This window comes from Lycium barbarum, chromosome 2 (assembly GCF_019175385.1).
Source record: "Lycium barbarum isolate Lr01 chromosome 2, ASM1917538v2, whole genome shotgun sequence".
Taxonomy (NCBI): Eukaryota; Viridiplantae; Streptophyta; class Magnoliopsida; order Solanales; family Solanaceae; genus Lycium; species Lycium barbarum.
The window spans coordinates 133,163,816-133,186,934 of NC_083338.1; the positions used below are offsets into that span (position 1 = coordinate 133,163,816).

At 32.8% G+C, this 23,119-nt stretch overlaps 3 protein-coding genes across 4 annotated transcripts; 1 reads left to right on the top strand and 2 right to left on the bottom strand.

The window, feature by feature from the left end:
* The first annotated feature begins 2,071 nt into the window (after window positions 1-2,071).
* LOC132622499 (uncharacterized) lies at window positions 2,072-4,253 on the top strand. Its single transcript, XM_060337115.1, has 2 exons — window positions 2,072-3,156; window positions 3,239-4,253. Exons 1-2 carry the CDS (start codon window positions 3,012-3,014, stop codon window positions 4,072-4,074), a joined length of 981 nt encoding a protein of 326 aa, XP_060193098.1. The 5' UTR covers window positions 2,072-3,011; the 3' UTR covers window positions 4,075-4,253.
* A 501-nt stretch (window positions 4,254-4,754) lies between these two features.
* On the bottom strand, window positions 4,755-8,469 carry LOC132627328 (early nodulin-like protein 14). The gene is made up of 4 exons (XM_060342604.1): window positions 8,116-8,469; window positions 7,890-8,005; window positions 6,598-7,002; window positions 4,755-5,045 (listed from the first exon to the last, which is right to left on the bottom strand). Exons 1-4 carry the CDS (start codon window positions 8,252-8,254, stop codon window positions 4,983-4,985), a joined length of 723 nt encoding a protein of 240 aa, XP_060198587.1. The 5' UTR covers window positions 8,255-8,469; the 3' UTR covers window positions 4,755-4,982.
* Window positions 8,470-12,521: 4,052 nt separating this feature from the next.
* Window positions 12,522-21,306, bottom strand: LOC132627329 (G-box-binding factor 4-like). 2 transcript variants are annotated; one of them, XM_060342605.1, is made up of 4 exons: window positions 20,443-21,303; window positions 19,702-19,773; window positions 16,557-16,586; window positions 12,522-13,067 (listed from the first exon to the last, which is right to left on the bottom strand). In XM_060342605.1, the coding sequence occupies exons 1-4, from the start codon at window positions 21,064-21,066 to the stop codon at window positions 12,987-12,989; spliced, it is 807 nt and encodes a 268-aa protein (XP_060198588.1). In that variant the 5' UTR covers window positions 21,067-21,303; the 3' UTR covers window positions 12,522-12,986. The 2 variants fall into 2 exon arrangements, with proteins under 2 accessions (XP_060198588.1, XP_060198589.1); XM_060342606.1 differs by lacking the exon at window positions 12,522-13,067 and adding an exon at window positions 13,084-16,148 and having other exon boundaries at window positions 20,443-21,306.
* Between the last annotated feature and the right edge of the window lie 1,813 nt (window positions 21,307-23,119).

The window sequence follows — 23,119 nt, forward strand, 5'->3', positions numbered from 1 at the left end:
TTTAGGGAAATTTATTTTCCACTCACAAAACTTCAACATTTTTCAAATAAAGGCATTTCCAAATACTAATTTCATCTTGAACTTCAAAGACTCTTTTTGTCCAGTTTCAATCAAATCTATGTTTAATGCCTACTTAGATACTTTTCACAGCGATTTGACAATTCAAACTTTTATGCCCATAAAGATCCAAGCCCAAAGAAACTTGATTGATGGTCGACTCAGTAAAATCCAACACAAGCACATCACATGCATTTGGAAGCGAATGTCCAAGTCTGAGCTAACCTAATAGACCACAACTGATTTTATAGTTCTAATTATCATGGATTCATCTTGATATAACTTCTTAGTTGGGAGGCAGTCACTTCATTCTTCAATTGTTGCATCCACAAGTTTTGGAAATATCAATAGTAGTATTCAAAAGTTGGTGTCAAATAAAATATGCAACATTGCATTTCATGCCTAATTAAGGATAAATTAATGTTCAAGGCCAAGAGGTTTGCCGCACTGTCTAGCATATCTTGATGAGAAATTGGCCGTATGACAGTCGGAAAAAAAAAAAGCACAAAATATGTCACTTTTCTTTTTTTGGCATATTCTATCCGAATTTGTCTTCAAATTGCCACCCTTAATCAGCCTTCATCAATTATTGACCCCAAGTAGACCCTCTCTACCCTCCCCCCCCCCCCCCCCCCCCCCCCCCCCCGGGGCCCCAACCAAAACAATCTTTGAACTGCGAAATCTAAAACTTAAAAATATAAATACAACATTGAAAATATTGTTCGAGTTTGAAGAAAGACCTGAAAACACTATTAAAGACCATTGCAATTTGGTTTAAAAATTTTCAATCTGCTTACTGATTGGTGTTAATTTGTTGGTATCGGGTTTTGTTTGAAACATCTTAAGAAGATTGAATATTTTATGTATATCATGTACATTCATGAAAATTTATGTGTGATATGTACTGATATACGCGATATACACATATGGCGGAGACGCTTTCCAGGTCTGAATTTTGACTCCAATCAGTCCACATCACCTCCAACATTCCTAAATATTTGTATATATCTAAGTATATCCAATGAATTCCAACAACATACACTCACAAAAAGCTACTTAAAAGTTCATATTCGAGTTTAGTTGCTATTTCAAGAGAGTCCTGATAAGATTTTGCCAATAATAAGGAATGGGGAGGTTTTTGTTATAGTAGTGGAAATTCGGTGATTTCAAATGTAATGGGGCAATGGAGAATCAAAGGAAACAATTTAGTTGGTGGTGGGTGCATAAATAAAAATGGGAATTCGCTGCTCTTCTTTTGCTACAATTGTTAAGCTTAATATTTGACAAAAAAATATGCCAATAACTATCGGATATTATATATGTGTCAATTTCTCATTATTGCTTCAATGTGTCCATGTCAGAGCTACCTAATAGACCACAACTGATTCTATAGTCTTATCTTTGATTGATCGTGATACAACTTCAAGTTTGGGGTTGTCACTTTATTCTTCAATTTTTTGCATCCACAAGATTGGGAAATATCAGAATGCAACATCACACTGCATGCCTAACTGAGGAAAACTGTGTAAGGCCAAGAGCTTTGTTTTTTTTGGGTTCCCCCGATGTTTGATATCTGGGTCCGTCTAATTCGGATTCGTGTCGAAAAAATCTTACTTCGGAAGTAAATCACTTCCTACCAAAAGTCAGAGGCGGATCCAGGAATTGAAATTTATACATTATAGAAGCCAAAGGCGGGATTATGGTTTTTTCAGCAACATCAACTTAATATACAATTATAACTGAGTTCACAACCAAATATTTATATATCTAATGAACTCCTTAATATATATACAAGGTAGGGGTCTGGGTTGCCGTGAAACCCGAATCTTCTCTTCTAAGATCTGCCGCCCCTGGTATAATCAAAACCTACTGGTAACCGCGAATCTATATATCGTACCATAAATTCACTCCCGTAAAAAACGATTCCATTCTCAAGGCGTGAACTCGATATCTTTGGTTAAAGATGGAGCTAGAGGGTGCCCAAGTCTTTCTTTATTAATTATACTTGGAAACACAAGGTAGATAATACTTCGAATCACGTCTCGAGCTAATAATAGAGCGCTTTCAGAAAATGTTAATACTAGCATTTTTATCAAGGATTCGTCAAATACTTATAATCACTACCTCCCAGCCAAATTCTGGTCACCAAAATTCCGTTATTAGCAATTTAAATCACATTTCAGTATTTTAATTTGTTTCGTTTCGTTTTGCATAGAAGTCGTTAAAGTTAGGTTTCAACATGCAGTTTATTCCTTTTTTAACTTTCAGAACTTAATTTCTGCTTTGTCTAATTTACTTTTCTTGCGCTGCATAGCAAACGTGTAATACAAGGTGTATTAGACTTTATTACGGAGTAATTTCTACATTATCTATTAGCTTGATGCCAAAAAAAAAAAAAAAAGAAGAATATTATCGGAATATATTAAAAAAATAATTCCTATTTTGTGGAGTCTTGTTATGCTATTGTCACTTGGCCTAGTAAAAGTAATTTGGAAAATGATTGTGAAACATCGAGAGTTTGAGAGCTGCAAGTAAATATCAGAATAATCGTGTTTTATACTAAACTTAGAAGTGTCGTTTTGGAGTACAAATGAAGGCAATGTGCAGATATATGAACTCATAGAAGCCAATTCCATAAAATATTTGACAAGGCCTTTACTTTTTTGTTTACCTATCCGACAAGATATCTCATTCAATCTTTACTTTACTTGTTAAGTTTATCAATAATTTCACGTGTTTAGATCATAAGTCCCCATGTATTAGGAATCAAACTTGACAAAACTTCAAAAACAAACTTCATCTGTGATAAGTTATAATCCTTGAATCAAAGTATAGTTTGTCATGAAGCAAAGTATATGTTCTTTTCTCTCATGTTTTTTACCTTATGCTATTGTATTGTTTTGGACTTAATCAAAGTTGTTTAATCAAAGTTGTTGTAGCAAATTCCGCGAAAAATGGAAATGGAAATGGGACTCAAATTAACAAGAGTTGCAGATGAATTCTCCTCTACCGAATTTCAATTTGCAAAAGACAGAGCTGGCCCTCTTTTCCAATCTACAGAAACAGACACTATGTTCATCCTTACCGTCCATTTAAAAGGTCATTTTTCTTCATCTAATGCTTTTCATTTTCATGTTTATTTATACTTAATTCTAATATGGAATTTGGAAAACTTGAACAGGTTATACACCAGAAAATATAAAGATTGATATTAATGAGGAAGGGACCATAATCGCGATAAGGGGAGAAAAGCCGGTTGAAGAAACTGTGATGGTGGGGTGGAAATTGGTCAAGAAAGATGTGGAAATTAGAAAATTTAGTAAGGCTTTCAAAATTCCGGATGGGGTAATCTTGGATAAAATCAAGGCTAGATTTGATGAGGAACAATCCATATTGACAGTTAAAATGCCAAAGAAAGTGAAGGGAATTCTTGGAGTTGAGTTAGTAGAAGTTAAGGAGCCTGAAGATTTGCCAATTGTAGCTGAAAAGATTTCTAAAAAGGTCACATTTAAGGAGTCTACTAAAAAAGCAGAGGAAAATCAAGAAAAGGGGAAAGAAATTGTGCAAAAAGTATTAGAAGATCCTCAAGTGAGTGACTTGAAATCACCTATTTTACCATCTAATATTCGAAAACCACGTGAAGTAGTCGAAAAACACATTGTTAAGGATGAATTAGTTCCTCAAAAGGATAAGGAACTAATGCCAAGTGTCGACTCAAACATCCAGAACAACAACGATATGATTCAAGAAAAAAGAGAGCCTCGGATAAATCTCGTAGGTGAGTCTTCGAGTTCGCAAGAAGAGCCTAAAGATGATCAAGCTAGTGAAAGAGCAAATGGAATTTCTGAAGAAAAGAGTGGCGAAATATCAAGGAAAAAGGAAGATGATAATGTGCCTAAGAGAAACTCAAAAATTTGTGTGCCAATTGTTGCAGGCTCAGCCTTAATATTATCTCTTGTTGTCTTTGTCATTCATTTCATCAGAACTAAGAATCAATCGGGGAAAAGAAAAGGTTAAAAAGCTAACAACATAAGCATGAATGTTGTTATTATTATTATTATTATTTTTATTTTATTTTACTTCATTTGATTGTAAAAAGAGAGTTCGGTGATCAAGGTTCAATTTGTAGAGGTGGTGTGAGTTTGTAATTGAGCCTAAAGAAGCCTGTCATTATTATGAGCACTACTTTTTCTTCAGTTGTGTCCCTTTTAATTTTAAGACCTTATATATTTAAGCCTGCCTTGCAAATTGCAATCCTCTTTTAAAATCGCAAGGATCTCCATTGGCCCACCACAATGAACTTAATGGAACAGATATTATCCACCTTTTAACTTGGTGATTTGGGCTTCGTGGATTAAACCTTAAACGGATGACAATTTGAGATTTGAGGCTGATTTGCAATCTTTCAATGCTACCATTTAAGTTTTGATCCCGTTAAAAAAGTTTTATCAGATTGGATTCGGTTCAGCATTATATAACATGATCCCTACGAATCGCTAGGATTTCAAATTGAGGGCAAAACTTACTTTATCACAATAATCGGCAGGATTTTTGTTAGGTTCTAGGCCACCAATAACTTTTAAGGTGGACATGATTGCTTGAATTCCATATTAAGGAGGGCTTGAGATTCTCCCCAAACAGACTCCCAAAATAAAAAGAGAAAAGACCCAAGTAATTAGGTGCCAAAACTAAAAAGAAAAGATGAAAAAGCTAATAAATGATTCCAAAGTAGGGTCAAAGGATAGCAATATTACACATGATATTACTACTCTATTACTACTACTAGTACTAATACTAAATGGTATTAATCATGATGATAATCACCACCTTTAATGCTACTTTAGATTCAAAACTACATCCCAAGAGTGGAATCTCCCTTTTTACATGCACTCAATTGCAAATTCTTCTCTCTCCTTTTGCATTGTCTAAAGCAGCATTAAGAAAAGTGCACAACACACAGCTCTTTGAATTGCTGAAAACCCCACCACCTGCATTTTCAAAAAAAAAAATCCAAACCCCAATACAGAAAACAATTAAACTAACTACTTACAAGAAACATCAATGAGGAATAAAAGTAGAATAATGAATCTAATCAACACCACCATCATCAGCCTCCACATTGCACCTTATTAAGGAAAAAGTAACACTCAATCTCCTAACGATCGTTCTCTACTTCCGTTTGGAAAATAGGTAATATATTCTCTCTAAGAAAGTTACAATTGACCAACAATCCCAAATAATGAACAGCCAACCATTAATTTCTTGAATAATTAAGTCTTCCTCGAGTCAAATTTTGGTAGCATTTACAAAGTTTTTACCTTTTTAAGCGAAACTAGTGTATTTTGAGCCCTACAAGTGAAAATTGTATGTTTTATACGTTTAAATGTTTCCAACGCTAGAAGTATGAAGTGTTTTTCAAATAAAACACAAAATTAGGAAGCAAAGGAAGGAAAATAAAAGCGAGGCAGCCAGACTGAAAAGTCCAAAATTCCTCCTAAATGGGTGGGGAAAAAAAAAAAAAAAGTCCAAAATTTATTTTTTAAAAGCATTAAAAGTAATTTCTGGATCGCAAAATCAAATAAAGCAAACACTTTCTTCCCTAATCCTAACCAACTTTATAGCTCTTACTTTTGCTTTCCTTTACCTCTTTTTTTTTTTTACGTGACTCACTACTTAGAGATACACCTTAGCCAAAATCTTGATGCCAAAATTTACTTTCGTGGATTAATTCGGAATCAATTAAGAAGAAGTTTACACCTTAATGTCGTGCTATTAATAATATTACGTATCTTAGAGTAACATTTTCAAGTTTTTAGACGTCCAATATATTCTACTGATCGTTAAGTCATGATGAACTCCCTTCCTTATATAGAACTATTTTTATATTAATCCTTTTATGAAAAAAAGTCACACTTTTATATGTGTGAATTTCTCATTTTACTTAAATAATATTTTTTATTGTATTCACACAGACATGACATATTTAAGATTACAAGTTTTAAGAATCTAATAGTCACACAAATATTACACATATTTAACACCACAAATTTTAAAAATACTTATTTCATTTTTAAATTCCGTACTACATATCACATTTTTTGGAACGGAGAAAAAAGTAATATTTTCTCTTTCGAATATGAGCCTGTTTGGATGGGCTTATGCCTATAAGCTGCAAATAGCTTATAAGCTAAAAAAAAAAATTGGGTAGTCTAACTTATTTTTTTTTACTTATAAGCTGCTTTAAATAAGCTAAATCAAATGGGCCCAATTATTTTTTTGAGCTTATTTTAAGCACAAAATGACTTTAAGCTGGCCAATCAAGCACTCAAAAAAACTGAAACAGCTTATAAGCAACTTATAAGCAAATCCAAACGGGCTCTATATATTACTAGTATAACATTTCTTTCAATACTATTAATACAATAAACAAGTGAAACTAGAATTATACAGTACTGCTATCTTTTAACCATATATTAAGTCAAATAACGTCACATCAACAAGACAGAATGGAGTATTTAGGTGATTAATTTGATAATTTACCTGCATGTTAAGGTGAGCCGAACCAGAAGCAGGCAAAGGACGTATAGTAGCAGAATCAACTTCACCAGTAGGCAATGGAACAGCAGGATTACTATTAATAAAGGGAATATTATCACCTCCTTTTTCAGGCACCATTGGCCCATTTGCAGGTAACGCAACAACACTTGGTGCAGGGCTAGGTGATGTCAATTCTCTTGGCTGAAATGGCCATGGATATGCTGGAGATGATGACACACTCCCACCAGATATCACCGGTGGAGCAGCTACCACCGGTGACTGCTCCGGCGAAGAAGCAGGAGCTGAAAGAGATACTTTAATTGCTAGCTTTTGGCCTTGTAAACATGCTGTGTTGGACCCATTGTTGTTGAATGAGAAGTAAAATGTACCTGGTCTTGATGGGTGCCACTGCATATTTTGAAGAATTAAATTCATCAGAACAAAATTAAAGATTTTGAAACACCCTTTTGAATTTTAGGTGTCAATCTTGGAAATTTGAAAGAAATTGAAGCCATATATATATATATACAAGACATTTGAGACTGGCGTACAAACTAAACTCTCAGGTCCAAAATAATTGATGTTTTAAATTTAGCCACATGAATTAAGAAATTAACTTACGCTTAAAAGTTAAGAGAGTATTTGGACTATAATACCCTTAATTATGATTTTTCTTTTCTTTTTAGGTTGACATAATTATCATTAAATTTGTACATTGATTTAGAAATGTGTCAAGGGTAAATGTGCGAAAGAATTTAAGAAATACTCCCTCCGGATCAAAAAAAGAGTCCACTTAGCCATTTGCACACCCCTTAAGAAAATACTAACTCCTAGATAAAAATAGGTAATTTGACTAAACTACCCCTAATTAAATTAAATAGACATTGGAATTTGATCATATAACACTTAATAGGAGCAAATGTGAAAAAATAAGATTAATTCTTTCTTGATTTGCTAGGTGGGCTCTTTTTTTATCCCAAAAAAAAGGCTAAATGAACTCTTTTTTTTTATCCAGAGGGAGTACCTTTTAAATTTTATGGACCAACTTTTAAAGACTAAAACATCAATTATTTTGGTCCAACTTTTAAAGACTAAAACATCAATTATTTTTTACGGGGAGGAGTAACACCGAATTAATTCAAGCTTGATTCTTGAAATTAGACAGAAATTGAGAGCTCTCAAATACCCATTTCAATTTCAAATTCGAGTTTGCTAGGTTGGAGAAATTAGTGGCATTTTAAAAAAGTTGAGACTTTAACACACACAAATGAGCAGAAAGTGAAAGAGGAACTTACAGTATAGGACTTGGAATCAGATTTAGTAAGAAGTGTAGCTCGAGTGAAGTTGCACACATTGAATGCATTTTGGTTCTGGAAAATGTAGAGATTGTACTCATACTTGTGCTTGAAAACTAAAAAAACAAAAACACAAAAACTAAGGTAAATGCAAGTAAAAAAAGTTGGTCAAGTCAAAAGTTACCAAGAACAGCAAATGGTTCATAATAGAAAGAAGACTACTTACTAATAGAATCTCCAATTTGGGCTGTTGGGTTTTTCCACTGTGAAACTCCATCAACTACTACAGTTGCACTTTGAGAAAGCTGAAAGATTAAACTTCCAAGAATGAAGAAAAACACACAAAACATGGAAACAAATCCCATGCTGAAAACTTGTGCTAAATTTCAAGTCCTAAAGAGCAAAGAAAGAAAAGGGATTAAAGAGAGTAACAAATAATGTAAGCTTTAGTATGTTCTTGAGCCAATTTATGGAGGAAAAAGAGAGTGATACAGAAAAGCATAGTACACAGAGAAAGAGAAATATACGGAGGTATTAAAGAGACTTGTCAGAGTGTTGGGCTTTTCACGGGAAGTGTTTTGTATTCTGTACAAATGTGTAAATTTGGGGAATGTGCTATTTATTGTAGTGTTACTGCTTTCTACTCCCTCACGATAAAAAAGAATATCAATTTAATTTATTTATTTTTAGTAAAAAAAGTGTCTATTTATCAAATTAAAAAATAATTAATCTTATTTTTTCATATTTGTCTTTACTAAGTATTATGCGATCAAATCTCAATACCTATTTAATTAGAGACAGTTTAGTTAAATTATCAATTTTTATCTAGGAGTTAGTATTTTCTTAAGGAGAGTACAAATGGCTAAATAGACACTCTTTTTTATCCGGAGGAAGTAGTACTAGTACTCCCTCTGTCTCATATTACTTATTCACTTTATCTTTTACACGCCCTTTAAAAACTCATAAATAAAAATGTGTTTTTACTACGTTAGCCTTGTCTATCTCTAATTAATTGAAGTCTAATTAATATTGGTTACTTTAAAAAACAATTAATGTTAAGGGCAAAGTAGAAAAAACTTAATTAATTCTATCTTAAACTTAATTAATTCTATCTTGATTTTGTAAATGGACAAATATTTTGGGACGGATATTTATAGTAATATGGACAACTAATATGGGACGGAGTAGTAAAAATCTACTAAGGGTAAAATGAGAAAAAAAAATTAATGCTTTGAACTCTTAAAATGACAAATAATTTGAGATAACTATTTTTCTTAAATGCCATAAATAATTTGACAAATAGAGTGGTGTTACTAATACCAGTACTATTAATAGATTTAATATATTTTTTCTTTTTGAATTTTACAGTAAAAGTTGTAATGATTTTGTCTGCGGGAAAAAAATAATTTAACAAACGGAAAGATGCTTTCTTTTTAGGAAAAGTGGAACATGGAATCATGATGATTTTGGGTAGATGGTGATGAGTTATGAGCGATGATGGGGATTATTATTTCAAAATGATTAGTATTTGTGATTACGAATTTATTACTCTATTATTGTTATTATTGGGTTCTTGGGGAACCCAATTTTCATTTGTTTAAAACTTTGAGTACGTTCTTTCGAAATTTGGATACATTTTGAGTCTTTGCTTGTGGAATTCTAGGTATATTTTGCTTTTTACTAGGTTGTGGGCTGTCACATGTTAATGCTTTGAAACAATTGCTCATTACTAGGTTGTGGAAGAAGAATTCACAATGCTGAGGTCCAAAAGTGTCAAATGTCCATCAGAAAACATTGTCGTATGAAGAATGAAATATTGTCAATCGCCGGGTTTTAACAATATCTGGTTGAAATTGAATAAAGTAAATATTTGAAGTTGAAAAAAGTAGTACCCTTTCGTTTCAATTTATGTGAAGGTGGAAAAATTGAAAGTCAAATTATTATTAAATATAAAAAAGTATCATTCTTTTTTAGATTGACTAAAAAAAGAGTGTCACGTAAATTGGATAGAGAGAGTAGTTGATTTCAATTATATTTATACATATATTTAACTTATAGATAAGTGAAAATTATTACTTATCTTACTTGAAATGCTGTCCAATCAATTCTTTTAATAGTTGATCCGTATTTATTTATGGCCAAACGGGACGAAAAATCTTCTAGACACACTCCAGGTAATAAGAACTTGAGATGTTTCCTAGTAAAACCATCCATGTCGTTAACCATTTATTTCCTTGCCCTAAACTACGAATTCTTTTTAGATAAATGAGTAAAAGATAGTCTCTTCTTACTATCCCTGACAAGCAAAGTCTCTTCTTACTATCCATGACAAGCACGACTCACTCATGCATGTCACTTGAAAGGATGAAAAAAGCAAGATGAAAGTGCAACTATTGTAATAGTTATTATACCATGATAAGGAAACTAGCTGACTACGTTTTTATTCACGAAGATATATCCACTGTTAACTAAATTATAAATTATTGCGGTGGAGTTCCAGACACGTATTTGATGGTACAAAAAATATATCTATATCCAGTTCTGTAGTGTATTCCTTTCTTGCGCTCTAGCTTACAATTTTAAGCCAATGTTATCCATTCTCAAATTTAAATGCTCAAAGAAAGGAAAAAGGGAAAAGAAAAAAGAGAGAAACGAGATGCTGCCTTTTTTTTCCCCTTCATCTAAGTTTTACCGAACAAAATTATTCGATGATACATGTATTGATAGTAGAAGGGGTGGAGCTACTAGCTTGAAAGAATGAGTTCACTTGATTCCCCTTTGTTGAAAAATCATACTGAGAAAATAGGAAAAATATTGTAGCTTTTTTAGTTTTACATAAATTATTGAATCCTCTTGACATTCCAGAAAAATTTAGTATAATAGCAAAGGGATTTCAAAATGTTGTTTTAATTCATAGATTCAAACCAAATGTGACATTTTTCAATCCCCTACAACTAATAGATTATAAACGGACACTATTGATATCAATACTACGTTAAAGCATACACAAAGTTAAAACAAAATTATTCCAAAGTAGTAGGTCAAAAAAATTGGTCAACCTAAATCTAGAGCACAGTGAAAAAGTAGGAAATATAGTATAAACATGGCTGGATTATAAGGTCCAGAAAAGAAATCTAAGCCTCTATCTTCCACACGCATGAGACACTAGGAGTACTTCTAAAACATCACCCTCCCTGGCTGACTAGCACCAGTTTCTAGTAATGTCCACTAATTATATATTCTTTAAAACTTTGTTTACTGACATCATGAGCACTAAAAAGCGTTTAGATTTAACTCATTTAACTAAGAAACAAAGGAGTGTAATTTTGTGGGCCTAAAACATTAAAAGAATAAAAAGTCAAGAAGTATATTCCCAGACAAATAACTAGAGGACAATAATAGGTACTGCTCCGAGGACCTTTGAACTGTCAATTTTTTTTATTTTTTGGAAGGAACAGAAGCAGAAATATACGTACTTTAATTTGTCTGGTTGATGGAGGAAGATAAGAGATGGAGAATATGGGCTTCTTTTGTTAATTAATTTGTGCTATATTATACTTTAAAGAAACATAGATTTTATCTTTTCAGGTAGATAAAAGTCAGAAATATCTATGGGAACAAAGACAGGAATAGGGAAGTACGAGATTGCGCATGCAAATTTAAGATATATAGCACACATGGCTTGTCCTCCATCCCTTGGTGTATTTGTCGCTCTTGGTTTTTTTGTTTTTGGTTATAAAAGCCGTTATAACTATTTGTAAAGTTCTATCCACATTGGATATTTATATCAAATTAATGAATACAAGATAAGTATTATTCATTAATACTTCTTTTAAGTAATATGTTTCCTAACTTTGAATTTTAACTGCTAGGATTAAATTACTTATTTGATTTAGATGCCGGATGCATATAGATATTTACCCCAATATTCAGTATTTGCAAATACTTAAGTTCAGTTTTTTTAACTACTGAAATAATTTTAAAAAAACTGAAATAATTATTCATATCGAACTCTAATATTGGCTAATACTAGTTTGACCATAATTACTTTGTTTAAAATAGTCTAGGGGAACAATAGAACTCCGTGAAGAATTAAGTGTGTAACCAGTAATCTTGTACAAATCTACGGATATTTTACACCTTCTCCCTTTATTTTATAAAGAAAAAAAAAAGAAAGTCAAAACAATGTAAATTCCTTGTTGTAGGTCGCTGAAACAAAAATGTAGTGAGATTTATCTCCGTAGCAACACGAAATTAAGGACACATGGAGTAAACAGCGTGCTAAATTAACCATTTCACGTTTTCCCACTTTATTTTACTTTGACTCAACAAGCTTCTAAAAGTTAGCTTCTAAAAGTTTCATTGTGCATTACTACTACTTGGTACCACAGTAGGATAATTTCGTTCTATTAATTAGTATGCTCATCCAATCACATAATAACTGCAATACTTGTTGCTATATGAGGCATTTTGTTTGCTATTATTGACTAAGAACTCCATTAAAAACGCAAAAAGTACTTGGCATACCATGAGCTGTGTTAACCCATGAGTTATCCTTTCTTTCTTTTTACGCCAAATATTGTACCACCCTATACCCAAATTGTAATAGATTCGTGAAAAGATTACTCAATATTGGCATAAGAAGGCATATCGATGATTTCATCGTGTATGTCGAGCAGAGGAGAAAAGCGTGAGCCAACATCACTGATCAGTCTTGTGAGCAAAAGCTATAACGACCCATTGACCCCAAAAGTACAAAATGCTAGTCCAGCTCGTTCCCATACTTGTACCCAATCTAACAAGTGAGGCATTTGCATTGTAAACCTCCTATAACTACAACCAACTAAAATTTTTTGCTGACTTCGATGAACTCACTCCACTACATAAATATTAGATCCCGTTATAATTTTCCTGGTCAAGATACTATATGATACTGCTTTTTACAAAGGAAGCACTACCATTCAGAAAGAATCACCATCAGCTAAATTATCCGACCTGATGTTATATCACTTACCCCAGCATGGTTAGGCTCCTTTATTCTTATCTATATCAGAAGAAGGCATTCATTTTGAAGTATGCCTGACGCACAGTGATAGATTACCATTGCATGGAGCAAACTCTTCTCAGGACACGAGGCGGTTTTCGCTTCTCCACAACTGGAATCACTTTCTCTATTAACTGCAGGAAAATTGTCAAGAAATGTTAAATGTACTGACATTACACTGCCTAGTAGATTGTCTCTGTTGGCCATGTTGCTAATGTTTGTTTTTATACTGATAAGCTTAATGACAATGTCAAAAATTAGCTTCTTATACAAGCCATAAAGCCTCGTGCATACTCAAACAGGGAATCAGTGACACAATATTAACTTAACCATACAGTCAAAAGTGAAAGGCTACACAATGGATCTATTGCTAAAGAAAGACAACCACCATAACAGAGGTAACGCTTGCTCTATCATTCCATCCAGTTGCTTTCCACCCATCGCAACCCAATATATAGCTAGGGATGAAATGGATGAGGACCAAAGCACACAGTACAACTGCCATAGGACGCGATAACTAGAAGAAAACCTAGATTCGCTTCCATGGAGATTATTCACTAGCCAATTTCTAGTTCTTCTCATTCAACTTTGTGTTGTATTTGCAATAATTAGCAAACGTCGAAATTTACACTTTTAGTTCCAGAAAATGAAAGGGAAGAACTTATGGCTCATTGATATATACCCCCTCAATCTAAATGTAAGATGGAATCTTCATAATGGATGGAATTCTTGAATAACATGGATTATAACTTCTTTTTATTACAGGTACAGGGCTTTGAATACTACCCCCTCCGTCCCATAATAAGTGTCACCTTAGCCAAAAAAATTTATCCCATAATAAGTGTCGCCTTAGGAAACCAAGACATAACTTGACTAGTTTTTTCCAATTCTACCCTTAGACAATAAAGTAACATCTAAATGATGATTGGAAAAGCCACATAGTAACTTGGTATTGTTGGATTCGCAATGTCAAAAGGTTTACTTCTTGTGCATGCTCTAATCAAAAGTTAAAAGTAATTTATATATAGGGATAATTTGGTAAACTTCACATTGCATTATTGGTTTCTTAATATGCATGTTTTTGGTTAAGGTGACACTTATTATGGGAGGGAGGGAGTGAGAAAGTAAAGCAGACCATAACTATATTACACACATAAAAAGTGGAAAGAGTCGATCATCACAAGTCAATGAGCATGTTGTCATAAAGAGATTATTACTTTCCTTTTAGAAAAATAACTATAGAGTTTGGGAAAATGAAAAAGAATCCAAAAAGAGCTCTTGAATTTCAGAAAAATGTTTAGGATAGGATTATTTGGACAACAGTTTATAAGAACATCATTAGGCCTTGAAGGGCCGTTTCCTGACACTTCAAATAATCTTTCAGAAAAGTAAATGACACCAATGTCAACAGATAATTTTGCAGTTCAAAGATTGAATGAGCAAGCAGAAAGAGAAGGTGGGATCGTACACTCGAGTACTTGGAGAACCATAATCTTATATGGTTAGTCAGTATATCAAAGTTATACCAGATCCAGTTGAATCCAAATGCAGGTACATGCAGGAGATCTGGATGTGAATGGATTTACCAGTTGAAACAGTCCCATTATGATTGAGAAATCTGGCCATGATCATTCTGTTTCCTTTTCTTTTTTAGGCATGTTACCTGATTGTTACTGAGAATTTTAACCGGCATTCATTATTTATTATACATATATTATTTTTTTGTAATTGTCTTAGATAATTGGATTGGAGCGGTATATTAACTTAAAATTACACTTTTAAGTCCGTTTACCTCACAGGATATTGTAAGGAAATGCAAGATGAAAGTCCACCACTATGCCTTGTTTTGTCTACCAGACAACCACACACACATAGTGAAGTACTCCTCTTTCCATTTGATGTGAATTGCACGATATGGCTAACCCAATGACAATCTTCTTAACAGCATCGGAACAAATACCAAGAGAAGAGATATATCTCTGAAGATATACAATTCAGAACTTTGTTTTAGCGTTATAAACACTATTTTTTGTTTTTAAAGTTTAGTGTTGTAATATTTTTAGTGGATTTATTCAAAAAATCGTCTTAAAGGCTACCTTTGTCAGTAACAAACAAGTTCAAATTACCTAGTCAGTGCTCTCATGTTTCATTATTGAAATAAGACATCCCAACAGTTCGGATTCATGCAGCATTGATCGCAGATACTTCCTTACAATACTTCAGAAACGTAAGAACCCAACTATATGGATACTTAAAATGTAGGATTTTCGCTCATAGCAGCAAATTGAGGGAAAAGGATGTGATTCTTCGTACCTTTCATATATAGATCTCTACTTTACTTTCAAAAGATTCGCCTACCAATATTTGAAAGCAATGCAAAAAGTTGGTCAAGGTCACTCTCGTTAACTGGATCAGGTCATGCTCTTACTTTTTAACGCATTAGACAACATACTCAATGACCTCCCCAATAGCTTGTGTACTGAAAACAAAGGGTCATTCCCCAGCTTTTTCGCATGGGCTCCAAAATTAGTTTCGAACAAGTCAAACCCACTTCCATTTTCAAAGGTATCAGGAAATTCATTCTCATCGGGTGAATACATAGGACTCACAAAATCAGTAGCAGTTAAAAATCAAAATTTTGACCCAACGCAGATCCCTACATTGATAGCTTCAATCACAGCTGGTCAAAAAGAGTTTGTCTTACTACAACAAGAGTGGAGCATATATGACAGCCCACGAACTGTTCCAAAATGAAATGAGAATATTTTGAGCAATTTTTTTTCCTAAAAGTTTGGAAAAGACTTGTCTATTCAGGATCCACTTCTTTTCTTGATAAGTAAGTGATCCTCACCTACCGGGAACAGAAACCAAACTCCTGCCGAGAAACTGTAATATTAATTTTGTCAGATGCCCTTCCCCTTTTTTTAAGGCCTACCTCTTACCAGTGACTTGCTCTTTAGATGATCTTATATCCTGCTTGGGTTCGAAAGTTAATTGTCATAGAATTCAAGAAAGTAGGTCCCTCAACAAAAGAGTGTAGAAGGAAAGGAAATCAATTTTCTTGCGTGAATTTGTTGATCAGGGAGAAAAAAGAAATTTAAATAGGAAAATATATGATTGAAGGAGAAGGCTTCTAAATTCCTGCAAACTTTTTACAGGAATTGATTTGCAAGAGAAAACAAGAAAAGCCTCAAAGGGTGGATCCATCAACTTTTCTGCCAATTAAACACATGAAAACACAGAGAGTTAATTTTTCTTGTACTATCCAAGACTTATCCCATCAACTAAATGGAATTCACTAGAGCTAGATGTTTCTGACTTCCACTTTGCTGCACAGTTTCTATAAACCTAAAAAATCTAAACAATGAATTATGCTCATCAGTTTACAACTAAAGAACCATGAATTTCCCGGTTTCACTTCTACATATTTAAGCTGGCAGTAGCAACTAAAGCATGTGATCAGAAGCAAAAGAATGTCCCCAACAGTATCAAAGAAGTCGTTAGAAAAGGTGGATGAATATTTGCAAAAACTCTCTAATCAAAGGGCTGGACATAAGAAAAAACAATGAACCACTGAACCACCGAACCACGACAATAGCGAATAGAATAGCAACAGAAATTACCTGCTTATAGCGTGATCTGGTTCGTTCTTCCTGAAAATTACAGAGAAGTACTTGTGTTACTTATAGAATCAAATCGACAAAACAATTACATATAGAAACGTGGACGAACATATATTTGACTATGATACATCACTGCTCAGACTTAATTATCAGATGTTACAGGCAACCGTTTCTAATTAAAGATAAGTTCCCACCTCACCAACACAAGCCTCCTTTTACTACTAATCAACATGCCTGCTCGAGGATCATGAAGAGGCAATGGTTACTTAATGCATCAGTAAAGCAAATCACTTGTTAGATCTATCTAGTCAAAAAAAAAAAAATGAACAAAAAATCCAAGGAAAACAGATTCAATTTTCATGAGACAGCTCATCATATGTAAACAAACAGTATGAGATTATATGCTTTCGGCTACCATCGAACTAACAACTAATAGGATGTAATATATGTGAAGCTCATGCCATTTAACAGAAAAGCTATCCCCAAAAAATAATAAACAAATAGCTTTTTATGCAGTCAAAGAAGAACAGGAGAGCAACATTCGACTTCCACTTCAAGATCATCAATATTTCCCAAAGTATTTTTACAGTCAACTAATATCCTATTTGCATATATACTGGTCATTTCCAATATCTTTGAAAGCGTTCTTAATCAAGTAAAGGGTTAGTGGGCTGCAAAAGGAAAAATAATTCCAGTATAAAAATCTACAGTCAAACCTCTCTATAACATCATTGAGTCCGAAAATTTTTGGCTGCTATAGCGAATGACTGTTATACACCTATAACATTGACATTTTAATAATATTTCATTGTTATAGGCAAAAAAGATGCATGAAATCTAATTTTTCATTTTCAATTGCCAAATTCTAAGCTTAATCACAATTTGTATAACGAAGTAAAATCTTTTAATGTTGGATTAATATTCTTTGCCATAAGTAGTGTACTAAATTATCAAAATATTTGGTCAAAATCTCTAGACCTATTATTGGTAATCTTAGAGATGATTAATCATTATATTACCAAAAAAAAAAAAGATAGCTGTTATAGAGGGGTAATTTTACAAAGAGCACACAATTACAAATATGGTTGTTGTTGTTATAGGTAAAAAGTTGTTATAGAGAGGTAAAATATACAACCAGACCTCTCTATACTATCCAAGTTTTTTCGGAACCGATTTTTTATGTTATATTTTACCTCTCTATAACAGCTTTCAACCATCTTTACAGCAGTACGGTCTTTGTAAAATTACTCCACCCCCCCCCCCCCCCCCCGCCCCTCTCCCCCAAAACAGCTATCTTCTTTTTTGGTAATATAATAGTTAACCATCTTTATAGAAATAGATTCTCTAAGATTACCAATAATAGGTCTAGAGATTTTGACCAAATATTTTGATACTTTAATACGCTATTTATACAAAAAATATTATATTAATATATTTTTCCATCATTAAAAGATTTTTCTTCTTTATACAAAGTGTGATTAAGCTTAAGATTTGGCATTAAAGCTCTCTATAACAGCCAAAAATTATTCAAATGTCAAATGTTGTTATAGGTGTATAATAGTCATTCGCTATAACAGCCAAAAAATTTCAGAACCAACAACGCTGTTATAGAGAGGTTTGACTGAAATATAAAAAGTCGGTTCCGAGAAAAACTTGGTTGTTATATGAGGATGCCGTTATAGAGAGGTCAAGACTGTATATGATTTATAGTACAATGTTTCATTTGCAACACAAAATTGTGCATTAGTATAACGTTTGATTTATGGTACAGAACCCTGCATAGTTATTATTTTTTTGTCGACAAAAGATTCATATAACAACCTGCATAGTTATTAATATTGCCATAACTTATATATGCGAATAGAATGTCGACCAAGAGTATGTGTATTACAAACATCTGGATAAGGAGTATCTAAAGGCAAAACTAACTTAAATTAGACAATCCCAGTACAACTATATATAAAGGCAAAAGTGACTTAAATTAGACAATCCCAGTACAACTGTATTATTATTCACCGTATGAAAATCCTTGCGTTATTCAACCCATAACAATCTCTATGTATTAACCGCCGTCACAATCCCTATATTGTAATCCCTACATAACTAGTTCGTGAAATGACCCTTAATAGTAAGTTAGTAACAATGACATTTCCTTTGCCACCATTTTAAATGACTTACAAGTTTATTTAGAAAATCCTAACATAAAAGCATGTTTTTACAATGATGTACAGCCATCACAAACACAAGAAAAAAATATGAATCTTTTTTTGTTTGTTTGCAAATAATAATACTCAGTTCCCTTGGAAAACTGGGACCGACAGTTTGCCACAATAAGTACTTGTAAACGATTAATAAGCACAACGATCGAGATGTTAGTATATACCCCATCAGAAAGTCAATACTTTGAACTGAAGTCTTTGGAAGAGGTGAAACTAAATATCACTATAATCTGCCTCATCGAAGTAGCATCCTGCGCCTGCAGCAGTACTGGAGACTCCTGCTCTAATTTATTTATTTTCTCTCTCAGAAATGTGTTTATAATAAAGTACTCATCCTTTTTTTTACCAAAAGTCAGGAAGAATGAACTTCATCAAGTTCACATAAGGAAGGCTTTCCCCTCTTCACTGTTCTCCCTTGTTTCTCTATTTCATTGTTAATGCTATTTATTAGATTTACCAAAAAAAGTCATTCAGTGAGCTTATGGAGCCAATACATATGAATTTAACATTTATACAAAAGACTGGAACTTGCAGCTGCAGAAATAAACTATTGATGCGTTGTCTTTAAAATGTTAACCAATGTGACAGTACACAAAGACAATCTCTTATTTGCTATGCTAAGAAGCTGATATATAATATACCTAACCAATTGAATTAGCGTTTAATCTTCATCCTCTGAATCATTCAAAGTCCCAGTACAAGCAATGCAAATAATAATTGTCATCTTAATTTAATAAAAAACATTATTTTTTGATAATCAAAATTACTAATAACAGACACATCCCAACTAAAGCTCGAACCTTTGACAACCACAACATACCCAGCGTATTCCCACAAGTGGGGTCTGGGGACAAAACTTATTAAAATACAATAATTTAATATACAAAACAAAGGTCTAACTGCCGGAAAATATTAAAATGAATTACCTTTTCTTTCAACAGCTGTTCATTCTCCTCCTCTAATCTAACTGCTATTGACTCAAGTTCCACTTGATAAGCCTATACCCACAAACAAAATTCCAAATTCAGCTCCAACAATCACAAACCTAAAATAGATGAAAAGACTAAGGGGTCATTTGGTAGCTGGTTAGAGTTATGCGGGAATTAGTAATACAAGGATTAGTTATGAATAATTTTATGTAGGGGTTGGTTATCCAGAGTTAAGCCATTTATGTAGTATTAGTTATTTCAATCTTCTATCATGCATAAAATAATACATAGATTCTCTCATAACTTATACATATATTAAGGACCCATTTGGCCATGACAATTATTCACTTTTTTTCCAGAAATTTTTTTCACTTTATTTGAAAATCAGTGTTTGGCCGTGAAAATTAAAACACCTAAAACCCCACTTTTTTCACCATACATTCAAAAAAACAAATATTCTTTGCAAAAATTATAACCAAACACAACTCCAACTCCAAAAATTCCAAAAGAAGTAAAATATATTTGGTTTTTATGACCAAATGCCTACTTAGTTACGGAGGTTTCTAAATTGCAATCTGAACACCGTATTAGGTGTGTTGAATTTTATACGCATCAAACATGGTACAGTACTTATTACTTATGCAGAATTTCAATACATGAATAACTCAGCTACTAACGAACTACCAATCCGACCCCTAATACTAGTAATCACAACAGCAGAATACTCCACATTGTTACCTGTTTGCGCTCTCTAGACCGTGCAGCAGACTCTCTATTCTTAATCATCCTCCTTTGCCTCTGTATCGCCGCCTTATCTAACTGCTCCACAACAACCTTCCTCTTCCCTCTCCCCCCAAATCCTCCCTGCACACTCTGCACCGGCATAGCAGCCATATACGCCGTATTATTATCATTACTATTATCAAATGTATAAATTCCACCACTTCCTAATTGTTCAAACTTCACTGCCGGCCCCGCTACAACATCCTCCTCCTCAACCGCCCCCGCTTTCACTAAAAAATCCTCTAATGTCATAATCTCATCCACTTTCTCCTCCTTACATCGCTTCTTTCCTTCCACAATTTCCCTCCACACATCATCAACCGTCCTTCTAACCGGCGGTATCGGTGTCTCGGAATCGCTAATGGGAGTTATCGCTCCGGCAGCATCGAGTAACGTAATCTCCGTGTTATTATTATCACTGAATATTCCGTCAACCGTGATTGAAGTCGCTTCCAAATTGGCACTCCCGTTATTCGAATACTGTTGATTATTTTGCATATCGTACGGTATCGTTGATGACGAAGATGACGACGCAGCTGATGACTTCCTTCGATCGGAAATTAGCTTAGTTGATGCCATTTTCCGGCGGGGCAAAAAGGATCAAAGCTTCATAGGTAATGATTGTGTTGTGTGATGTAATGTGTCTAGGGTTTCGGGTTGTTCTTTTGGTGTTTGTGTAAAAAGGGTTTTTATTTGGGGATTTGAGGGATATTCGAATAGCGCGTGAGTAATAGATGGAGTTCCAGAATTGGAAAAAGAGGAGAAGAAGAGGGTGCTGGACGCCGGGTTCGCAGCCGAAATTAGAAAGACGAGGCAAGTTGCTTAGTTTTTTCATTTCCATATACGTCGTTTTGAGTGTGTATTGGGGTGGGGTCGTTCTCAAAATAATTTGGCACTCAATTGCAAATTACTTAGTGCTAGATGGCGCAACACGGGCTCAACATTTTAGATTATACTGTATCTATGTATATGTAATTGTGTTTAGATAATGATAATATATATATATATATATATATATATTCTATGTTCAAAATACGATTAATATAACATTGTAGTTTGTGCTCCGTATCTAAAATTTTATTTTATTCGTGTTTGCTACGAAAATTTATTAGTACTTTTTAAAAGAGAAGATTTGTTTAAAATAAAATTATTTTCTTCTCTTTGAGATAAAATAATAGCAATATTTAAGCATCAGTTGATACTTTCAATTTTAATTCGATTAATTTAAAAGTGTAAAATACTTATTGTTTTTTATCAAATTTTGATTTCAATAATTCTAATTCAAATTATTAAATTAATTTTACATGTTTGAAACGAAACAAAGTAGAAATTGATTTTCTATTTAAACGAAGAAATGTTATTTTTTAATTTTTGGTAAATATTCTCGATTTAACTCATTTTACTTGTCATGTTATCTTTTGCATGGTTTTTAAGGAAACGCGAATTAGAATTATAATTTGACTACTTTATCTTATTCATTATTTGATCTTCATTTGATATTAATCTCTTTTCACATTTATTAGAGTAAGAATAAAAATAAAAAAGTAATTAAATTGTATGTTATTTTTTAAATATATATATTTTAAGTATATTTATTTTAGTAAACATAATAAATAAATGACATGGCGGAATAGCAAATACAGCAATTAAATATTTTGAAGAAAAGTAATAATATGAGGTCCATGTTTTTTGTTGTGCAATAATTTCATTTGCTCTCACTAATGGGTTAATATGCATGTGGCAATGAATCCACTATTATTGACTTGATGGGATACTTTGGGAATTATATGAATATTGTTTGATTTTTTAGTATATGGGATGCACGTTTTTTTTTTTTTTTGACGTTGCCTTTTATTTTTTTAATATGGGGTCCATTTTTTTTCATGAGTTTGAAGAGGGTGGGGTCCACTTTTTTTTCATGAGTTTGGGGAGGGTGGGTCCAGTTTTTTTTTTTTTTTTTAAGAGTGACTGTCGACGAAGCATGGGTAAATCGATGCTTCTATATAGTAGAAAAATAGAAATATAATAAAGTATTTCTATCTACTTTTTAGAAGAGTTGGTAATATAAAGTATAAAACGTCATTTTTTTTGCCTTAAATAAAAAAGTGGGTGGGACCACAGAGGATGTTTTTTACTCTTAAATAAAAAAATAGGACCGAACACGGACGACGATTTTGCCTCTATAAACTGGCTCTTCTATATAGTAGTAATAGTAAAGTAATACATATAATTTTTTATTAAAATTTGATTTGGATAATTCTAATTCAAATTATTATATTAATTTTATATGTTTAAGATGAAACGAAGTAGAAATTTGATTTTCTATTTAAATGAAGAACTTCTATTTTTTAATTTTTAGTAAATATTTTTTGTTTAACTCATTTTACTTGTCATGTTGTTTTTTACATGTTTTTTAAGGAAACGTCAATTAGAATTATAATTTCACTAATTTACCTGATTAATTATTTGACCTCTATTTAATATTATTTTTTCTTTTATGACATTAATCTCTTTTCACATTTATTAGAGTAAGGAAAAAATGAAAAAGTAATTAAATTCTATCTTATTTTAATATATAAGTATTTTAAGTATGTTGTTGTACAATAATTTCATGTGCTCCCACTAATGGGTC